The sequence below is a fragment of the Tachysurus fulvidraco genome, chromosome 21, assembly GCF_022655615.1.
Source record: "Tachysurus fulvidraco isolate hzauxx_2018 chromosome 21, HZAU_PFXX_2.0, whole genome shotgun sequence".
NCBI lineage: Eukaryota > Metazoa > Chordata > Actinopteri > Siluriformes > Bagridae > Tachysurus > Tachysurus fulvidraco.
The window spans coordinates 21,081,375-21,091,374 of record NC_062538.1 but is presented as its reverse complement, the minus strand read 5'-3'; the positions used below and the strand labels follow the sequence as shown (position 1 = coordinate 21,091,374).

Here is a 10,000-nt window from a genome sequence, read left to right as displayed (position 1 = left end):
ATGTGTAGCAGCTCGCCTTAAGAGTCTGAATAATTAATCCATCATATTACGATGAAGACGATTCTACTTTATTATTTTGTCCTGTTCGTGTTGCTGTAGTTTTCTGAGCTGATTTTAATCCGTTATTATCGTCTTCGTGGGCTTTCGTTTATGACGGTGCGACTATGAAATCTTTAATGTTTTCTATTTTCCGTTAGCACCAAGCTAAAATTAGCCACATGGCAGCGAAAGAGATGGAGATAGAAATTACGGAGACTCCCGAAGCAGCGCATCTACGTCTAACTTGATGTATGCAAGAATTGGGATGTTTTATATATTCATTCATTCATTCATTCATTCATCTTCTACCGCTTATCCGAACTTCTCGGGTCACGGGGAGCCTGTCTCTCTATCTCAGGCGTTATCGGGCATCGAGGCAGGATACACCCTGGATGGAGTGGCAACCCATCACAGGGCACACACACACTCTCATTCACACACACACACTACGGACAATTTTCCAGAGATGCCAATCAACCTACCATGCATGTCTTTGGACCGGGGGAGGAAACCGGAGAACCCGGAGGAAACCCCCGAGGCACGGGGAGAACATGCAAACTCCACACACACGAGGCGGAGGTGGGAATCGAACCCCCGACCCTGGAGGTGTGAGGCGAACGTGCTAACTACTAAGCCACCGTGTCCCCATATATGTTTTATATACATATATTTTTATGGATATAATTTCAGTTTATAGTCAAGAGTATTAAGGTCAAGAGTATTTGTTTTGTAGTGTGAAAGAAATTACAGCAGGGGTCAAATTTTTGAGGATTTCAATGCTTTAAAGTAGATTTTTTTCTTTTTAGAAAAAAAAAAAAGATTGCTTATAATTTCCAGAATTTTGCGAGTCAAAGGCGTAAAACATTAACGTTAATCGGTAGCTTTAGTGAAGATTTCTTTCATTAAATATAAAACGTAAAGCGTATAAATCTTAAACGTTACGAAATTAAAGTACGATAATGAGAAAAGTGTGAATGTTTGTTATACGGTATATACATTTTTATACGATTACGCACGTCTTCGAGTTACCGTCAGCTAGATCACGGAGACCTCGGCGTCTCCTCGACGTTCCCCTAAGCCGAGACGAAACGTTACGGAGTCTCCGATGAACCATCGATTGGATACCGCGGTAGATTACGATCAGCTACAGAGCGTTAAGCCAGACATCTGCTTTGAAAGACGGCCAAATTTAACGCGGATCAATATGATAGACATTTTAGCACCGTGCTGCTTTTTTATTTATTTATTTTTTCTTAAAGACACTTGAATACACTGCGATACAATCCGAATACATTCTAGTGGTTAATTAAGCTTGGTAAATCTTTTTTTTTTTTCGTACAAAAGCAGGGAGTTAAAATAAATCTCTGCTAAAAGATTCGTAGGGCGGAGACACGCATGCGTTATTAAGCCACACGACACGTTTTAACATTTAAAAAAATAAAAACAGGAAAAACTAAATGGACGACGTTCACAAGCTATAGGTGAACGAGAGGTTAGGTAAAATATAAAAAAAAAAAAAAACACGTATTAAAACAAGAAAAGGAACCAGATGCATGTGGCTTTTTACACCTAGGAGTTTTCTTCCTCTCTAGGACTCGGACTTCTTTTTGTTTTTCTTCAGAAACGATGGCGTGCGGAATTTTTTCTTCTTTTTGGATGGGGATTTGTTTGGGGACTCGTCGCTGCCCGCGTCGCCTGTGGCATCGTCGGCGGCGACGGGTTCCTCCCCGTCTGTGTGAGCAGGGGCGGGGTCCGGCTCGGAGGGGGCGGGGTCTTCTGCAGGGAGGGCGGGGGTGGCGGCTTCCGAAGCCTCGTCGGGGGTCAGGTCGGGGAGGGTCTGTCTTAAAGTGGCGGCGTCGCTTTCGTCTTTAGGGCTCAGCTCCTGCTGCCGATCTGCGAGAGAAACGAGAGACGGAAAAATAGACAGAGAAGAGAGAAGGGGAAGTATTAGAAAACAGGTTGATAATTGGTATGAAACGCAGGTCGGTGAAGAGGAACCTCACAGCACACAGCACACAGAATTCAGCTTTGGGTTTGCGTCAAAGAAAGAAATAAAGAAAAAGAACATCATCTTACCGTGATGTAATTTTTAATAACGAGCAGCTCAGACAACTGAGACGGTTATTATACAGATGTTATAAGCTAGCGAAGTGTCAAACATCTGCGTATATGTTCAACCCCTCCATTCACAACCGCTAAAAAAAGTGCTCACTATTAGAACAGAAAACCATCTGGGCAAAAGTTCTGGAACGAGTCAAACACTGAACGTCCTACAGCGACGTTGCTGGGCTTTATACCACCACCACCGTGCTTCACTACGGACGACTACAGACAAGAAGAACGTATAGATTTCATGTGTGTAAATAGTTCTGTTATGTATTTACTTTTATTATTATTATTATTATTGTATATTAACTATTTCACCGCTGTTCTGAGATCCCTGAATAAATAAACATGTTTCTTTCCCCAAGCTCCATTATTTTATTCTGGATTCTGGACTGCAAACGTCATGCAAATGAGCAACATAAAGGGAGCTACAAAAACACTAACGTCAGGACTACACCTCAAATGTGTGTGACACACTCACTGCTGAATCAATGCACACACACACACACACTCAAACACACACACACACCCACTCAAACACACCCACACACACTCACACACTCAAAACACACACAAAAACAAAAACACACACAAAAACACGCACAGCTAAAATTCAACCCAGCATCATCAAACACAGCTTTCAATCTGCTCAGCCAGAAGGAAGCAGCTTTTATTATTATTATTATTATTATTATTATTATTATTATTATTATTATTATTATTTTCATTAATAAAAAGGAGGAAGGAATACCGTGTACCTGGAAAGATGAGAATCCGGATCATACGTTACCTGGTGTAAAGAACCTAAACACGTTGATACACAGCACACAAACACTTGGGAGTCGTTTGTTAATCTAATAGAGGGCCAGGAAGCGGAAGAGTCTGGAAGCTTTGCTACTGGAATAACCTCAAGCCACTCCGATCAGATTTCATTCTCAACAGCAGGTGCTTAAGCGCAGAAATAACAATATGTTAGAAGTGCAGAACGGGATAAAGACCTCGACTAGAACTTCATGGAACTTCCTTTCACAGCACAGCACCCCAGAAGGTGTTGATTCGTTTTCCATAACGGCCGTTTTAATACCTTATCGGTTCCGTCACAATGTGCACCGATCTAACCCCCACTATAAACGTATTTAATACTATATCTTGTTATACAACGAAGGGAAATGAATAATCGCTACGGAAGGAGTCTTCAGTGTCGGTGCCCAAAGACCAGGAGAAATGCGTTCGTTTATAGTTGCATTGACGCAAACGATAACAGGAAGTAACTCCAACATCGCTAACGATGTGCGGGAACGATTCGTATGCGTCAGAACTCGCAGGAAAGTAGTCCCCCGCGACAACAGCGGGGTGGTGCAATGTGACTTTTATCGATGATTAAGATGTTATTGATAACGACGCTTTTGGTTTCTTAACATTACGCCATCCAAAAATATTCTTGTTCGCCGTAACCCCACTGACCCCGTCAATTTAGGACAGACTCGATTTTTTTTCTTTGCTTTAAGTTTTTTTACTCTTCAAACAACTAATATAAAAGCAATAAGATAATAATAATTATATTTTAGTAAGTATCGTAAATATACAAATCGCCTAGGCCTACATACAGACGAAGGCTACGTTCTTTCTTTTAAATAAAAACCCTGTGACATCATCTATGTTTACACTATTGGTTACCGGATGTCACACTACGGCCTGTGCGTTCGCTTCGTCTCGTTCTCTCTCATTCACTGTCAGAGTTAACGGTTCGCGCTCGTTAACGATGGCTGCGGCTGCAGTAAACAAAATGTTCGCGGTCACCGTTCAAAGTCGTACGGGTTCTGGCGCCATAATACATCTAAAGAATTCATCAAAACAGCTCGACACCGCTTCAACTAGTCGGTTGCGTATGAGGTTTGCGACGATGCACCCGAAGGCACGGGTTGAAGACCCAGTCAGTGACGTCACGATATGCTAATTTGTTTAAAATCATACCTACAGTATGTAATCACCATCACCAAAATTGTACCTTTTTTTTTTTTTTACAAAAAATATATAGACCTACCAACCGACCCGTTTTTTTTTTTTTAACTGTTACTGCAAACCAAAATATTTTTAAAGATGGCCTTAGATTTCTCTAATCTCGTCGCAAATTTTGAGAAAGACAGAAAAATCCAATTAAAAGCAGTTTGAATGCAAAAATGCACATCCTACATATACATGTATACACATACACATATTTATATAGAGATATAGACATATATATATATATAGATAGAGAGAGAGGGAAAAAGAGAAAGAGAGTGAAAACTGACAGGAGCAGAGCACTGAGATGATTCCAGCGAACAAAACCGAAAGGACGTCAAAGGGCGACGCCCGAACGGCAAACAGGTTAGTGCTGAGAGGAAAGAAACCGAATGAAAGCATGCAGAGAAGAAGAAGGCTACAAACAAGCATGGAGGTGAAAGGGGAGCTGGAGTTGGGACCGTACTTACTATGGCAACAGGTACTCTTTTGCATTTCCGTCTCCTGATTGTAAGGCAGCCACGAAGAAGAAAAAAAGCACAGTAGAAAAAAATGTCTATGCAAGTCAAAATCACAGCCACCATGTTAATGAAAATTAAAAGAAAGATTAAAAAAAAAAAAAGAAAGAAAAATAGACCACCAGGAGAAAAAAGAATGGATACACACCATTCTTGGGAAGACCCCCGAGAAATGAGGATGGAGAGTAGATGAGAAAATGTTTGAGGAACGGTGGAATATTTCGAGTGATTGAATGGATTTAGATTACACCCGAGTTTTACGCGACTGTCTCGAGATCGAAACGGCTCGGCTAGGAACTCCTAGATAAAAAAACGCGGCAAATTGCGGTATCGGTGTAATCCAAAGTAATAAAGACCAAGAGGTGGGACGAGAAAATTGGATAAAAAAAGTTATGATTTTAAAATAAATAAATAAAGATCGTCGATCCTCTTGTTCTCTTATTACATACAAAGTAATGAGCAAAAACTTGATAAAAGATTGTTAAAGTTTATACTCGGACATAAAAAAAACGTGACTGTAGCATTAACCCCTGAGGCACACCAAAAAATACACACGGAGATCCATGCATAAGGAAGCATGAACGTCTGGTTGAACGTACCTTCTTCTAGTTTAATCGGAGTGCTTGGCGGGGTACGGGTGGGGCTCGGACCTTTGCCCAGCTCCTCCGGCTCCTGTGGTTGATCTACGGGTTGGGGGGGGAAGAGGATTTAAGTAACACAAGAGCTTATAGAAGAAACAACAGTAAAATACTCAGGGTCATCGTGGTAAGCTTAAGAACATAATCTCATATACATATTGCTGAAAAGACCAGAAAAATCAAAGGGGATACACACATTATGCCTCTTTTCCACCGGAAAGAACCGGGTGCTGGTTCAGAGCTAGCGCTAGTGCTGGTTCAAAGTTGGTTCCACTGGCAAACCTTCTAAGAACCGGTTTGCCTTTCCACCGGCTAGAGAGACATCACAGCGCCGAGTGTGACGTCACTGTATACGTGTCACAGCAACGTTAGCACAGCAGCGGCAATCACAAACACAACAACAATGGCGGATGTCGTTTTACTGTTAATGCGCATGACTTTGTGAACCTACATCGGCATCCAAACGCGGCGAATAAAACGTGTACGTGCGGGTCCGTGTAATCTGTATAAACGGAGGTTGTAATCGATAAAGTACATAACATTATTTTATCGTTAACACAAAAAAAATTTTGCCTTAGCATGTAGCTACCTACTATCATGTGTGCTGATAATTTATCATATCACGGTAAAGTGAAAATGTATTAAACATTAGTGTACTTAAGGTACATTATCAAACGCGCTAACAGTAGCCCCGCCCACAGCTCCTGATGCAAGCGGTTCTTAAGTCTAGACCAGCAACGTTTTGGTGCTACTTAAGAACCACTTTTCCTGGTTCAGAGCCGGTGCTTTGGCGGTCGAAACAGAAAGAACTGGTTCTAAATTAGGCTCCGAACCTGCACTCGAACTGCCTCGGTGGAAAAGGGGCATTAGAGGGTAAAGCTCATGCAACAAAAACCAAACAAAGTTACACACAGCTAACAATTAGCGTTTACCCTAAAGCAGAATCATTCAAACAAATCGAGAAACCCAGTTTATTCGTTTCCAGGCCAGAAACAATCCCAGTCAGGATGAAACTTGAATCCCAGCTAAAGCAGGAATAAGGTGTCCATGAACTAATCACTTTTGCCATTAAAACCACACCAGGGAAAATGATCCACAGATTAATTTAGGATTTATGAAAGAGTTAAGCCACAAAACTGGGGGAAGGGTGTTACGAACTAACACGATCTGGTTTGCGTCAAGCGTTTTAGCTCATACTTAGCTTTCGTTACCAACGATGTCAAGTGAAATGTGTTTTGGGAAAGGAGAGAGTGGGAAAAGACAAAAGACAGAATGTTCATCAAGAGATGGATATGAATGAGAGGGTAAATTGAGAAGATGAGAATAGTGGGAACTGGTGGTGATGAAGGAAGAAGAAGAAGAAGGAAAAGGAAGAAGAAGAAGAAGAAGAAGAAGAAGAAGAAGAAGAAGAAGGAGAAGAAGAAGAAAGCAGAAAGATGGAAGAAGAAGGGAGAAGGAAGACTCCTTACCCCTCCTTCCTCTTCCTGCCCCTCCCTCCGCCTCTTCCTCCGCCTCCGTCTTCTTTCGCCTTCCTAGCTCTTCCGCCTCCGCTTCTCTTCCTCCTCCTCCACCTCCTCTCCTCCTCCTTCCCCCTCCGCCTCTCCGTCCTCCTCCTCCTCCCTCCGCCTCGTTCTTCCGCCTCCTCCATGTTTGCCTCCGCCCTCCGGTCGCCTTCCTCCGCCGTGCCCCCTCCTTCCGCTGCCGTCCCCTACGTCCTGCCTCATGCTTCGCAAAATCCTCCTTCTTCTTTCTCTTCCTCCTCTTTCCCTCCTCCTCCTCCGCCTCCCCTCCTCCTCCTCCTCCTCCTCCTCCTCCGCCTTTCTCCTTTCTCCTCCTTCCCCCTCCTCCTCCTCCTCCTCCTCCCTTTCTCCTTTCTCCTCCTTCCCCCTTCCCCTCTCCTCCTCCTCTTCCCCTCCTCCCTCCTCCTCCCCTCCCCTCCTCCTCTCCTCCTCCTTCCCCCTCCTCCTCCTCCTCCTCCTCCCCTCCCCTCCTCCGCCTCCCCTCCAACCTTCCTCCTTCCCCGCGAAGAAGAAGAAAGGATACATCAAGAGATGGGTGCAGAGAAAGCAGATCTTGAGGTGGATAAAGTGTACATTAGTGATGGGTAAAGTACATTAGGTTGTCCAAGCATGTGTGGTAAATTAGAAGACAAGTAAGAATGTGTACATGAGAAGAACAGGACATGCTGGAAGAAGGGTACACAGGGAGACAGGTAAAAAGAAAAGGTACATGAAGAGATAAGAAGAAGAAGAAAGGGTACACTGGACAAGGAGAGTCGGTATACAAGATGAAGGTTAATAAAGACACCTTAAATCAAGAGGGGGTAGAATGAAAAGGTACGGTAGAGACATGCATGCAGAAGGGTCGATCAGAGGACTGGGAAAGAGGGCACACTGGGGCAGGGTAAGAAGAACTCAAGAATTAGGAATGAATGGGTAAGAAGAAAGGGTTCAACTTGAGAAGGGTGAAGTGAAAGAATAGATCAAGCTATGCATAAGGAGAAAATAATGTGAGACAGTTGAGGATAGAGAACATTGGAGATGGACATGGAGAGAGACAATGTGTACACCAAGAGGATGGTATACCTGGAGACATACAAGATAGAAAGGGTACATCAAGACGAGGACACAGAACGGGTATGTTGAGAGATTTATAAGGAGACAATGGGTGGTGGGTAAGGAGAAAGGGTACCATGAAGATGGGCAAGGAGAAAGGGGTACAAGGAAAATGGGCAAGTAGGAAGGTACATTGAGAGCCAGATAAGGAGGAAAAGGTGCACCATCAGGATTTGCTGGACTGTACCACCATGAGAAAAAAGACGAAGAACCGAGGAAAGGATGCAGAAACACAGTCAACCCCACAATTCCAAGTCTACAGAGGGCAGGATGGATGCCAGGCAAGGGCAGGCAGATGGCACACCAGGCTACCTTTAGCTTGGCTGTCTTGTTCAGGCTTATCATGCCCAGACAAGTCTGTGTTGGCACCGAGGGCTTTCAGAACAGCACAGTGAAAGTCCTTGTGTGGTGATTCCGGAGGACCAGAAGGACCGATCCTTCCTGATCCTGCCTCAGGTTCTGTACTTGGGTCTGGGGCAGCACCAGAAGAAGAAGAAGGAGCTGTCATGAGCTGATTCTCCACAAAACTGTGCTTTGAGGACACAAGAGGAACGGAGTCTCCTCCTGAATCTGAAACCAGCGAGCTGCCAGGTGCATCAACCTGTACTGAAAGCAACAACAGTTTTGTTCCAATGCTGCGGAGCTACCGAACTGACCTGAACCGTACTGTGACTATAAGCCCCGGGACAAAACTTGACTTATTAAAGGAACGATAGAAATGATAAAGCGTGTAACAATACTTCATTACGTCTCTGTTTAGAATGAAGCAAAAAATTCTTACCATCTTGCCCTTTCTGTTTGAGCTCCACCTCTTTACGGTACTCCTCCAGCTCCTGGTCGGTGAACTTATTGAACGGATTTGGTCCGGTCTTGGTGACGATCACTCGAGGCTGATATTCCTTCTCTATAATGGCTTTAGAGGCGGTCACTAGCTCCCCCTGTAGGTGAAAAACACCACATACAAAGTAATACGCATTGATTAAACACAAAGGTTCGCCAAAACATTCAGCAAACCGTGTCGATATCGGGGTCAACGTGGTATAATCAGAGATCTAGGGAGCTTTGATTTAAAAATGTTGGTGGAATTTTTACTTTAATAACAACAACAAAAAAAAACACTTATTTTTCACTGGTCACTTCCTGCGTTTTCTGTGATCCGATAGCTATCCGATGGTAAAAACAGCAGGTCTAAATGCTCTCCGAAACGTTTTCGAGGCGGATATAAATCCGATCGTTCGAACCCCTTCAGGAGGTGGTCTGGGACGAGTTTCAGATGAAACTGGACAGGTGTAAATGAACGTGGTTGTTTGAGCCACATACGTCAGCACTAAACTCCTCCCAAACGGAAGTACATCACTCGCAGGTGACTCGCGAGTCGTGCATCGCGCCAGAAACAAACATGTTTTCTCACCAGCGCCGGCTCCGATCTTTCACCCAGGCGTCTCGTCGGGACTTAAAATGCGCTGCTGCCGCAAGCGAAAATGCAGCAAACAGTAAGTGCCGTTTTTTGCGGCAACCGCATACACCAAAGCATGTTCCATTTCAATTACCCCAGAAATGAGGTAAAATATATTAGCATTTTGGGCGGGAGTAGAAAGATCGGATCGATATCCGATTCGCTGAGACGCGTTTACGTGGCCTGATGTAAATGGAACACTTTTAACAGATCAGACAGCTATCGGATCAGAGACGACACACGAAGTGACCGGGTGTAAAAAGATGTTAACTTTACTAAGACAAGCTTGGAGAGGATTAACTATACTTCTCAATCACAATTTTAAATGCAACACGACCTGCGTTCTGTACACTGTGGAAACAAGACACTGTTACGACTGAGATGAAATGTTGTGTATGGTTTTAAGCGGCGCAAGTGGAGTGATGGTTATTCGGCAGGATGTACCTTTCTAACAGACCTAGCAGGACTATAGCTGTCTGAGAGGTCAAGGCCATCGATACACTCCAAACAGTCAGACAGAGGAGCATCCTGTAATGGTAGACCTTATGAGCAGTGCATAACCCAGCACCATTAATTAACATACACACACACACACTATCCCACAAACACACACACATACATATA

General features: G+C 43.7%; 1 protein-coding gene across 15 annotated transcripts in view; it reads right to left on the bottom strand.

The window, feature by feature from the left end:
• Positions 1-1,267: 1,267 nt before the first annotated feature.
• add1 (adducin 1 (alpha)) overlaps positions 1,268-10,000 on the bottom strand; it is a 39,641-nt gene continuing 30,908 nt past the window's right edge. For 3 of the 15 annotated variants that reach the window (XM_047805444.1, XM_047805446.1, XM_047805447.1), the window contains 4 exons: positions 8,702-8,858; positions 8,233-8,526; positions 5,265-5,350; positions 1,268-1,936 (listed from right to left, as the gene is read on the bottom strand). In XM_047805444.1, the coding sequence (XP_047661400.1) occupies positions 1,628-1,936; positions 5,265-5,350; positions 8,233-8,526; positions 8,702-8,858 (846 nt within the window). In that variant the 3' untranslated portion in view covers positions 1,268-1,627. Of the gene's footprint in view, positions 1,937-4,618; positions 4,654-5,264; positions 5,351-8,232; positions 8,527-8,701; positions 8,859-9,820; positions 9,905-10,000 lie in introns of those variants that run through there. The other 12 variants (XM_027177989.2, XM_027177992.2, XM_027177997.2 and 9 more) reach the window with 9 other exon arrangements.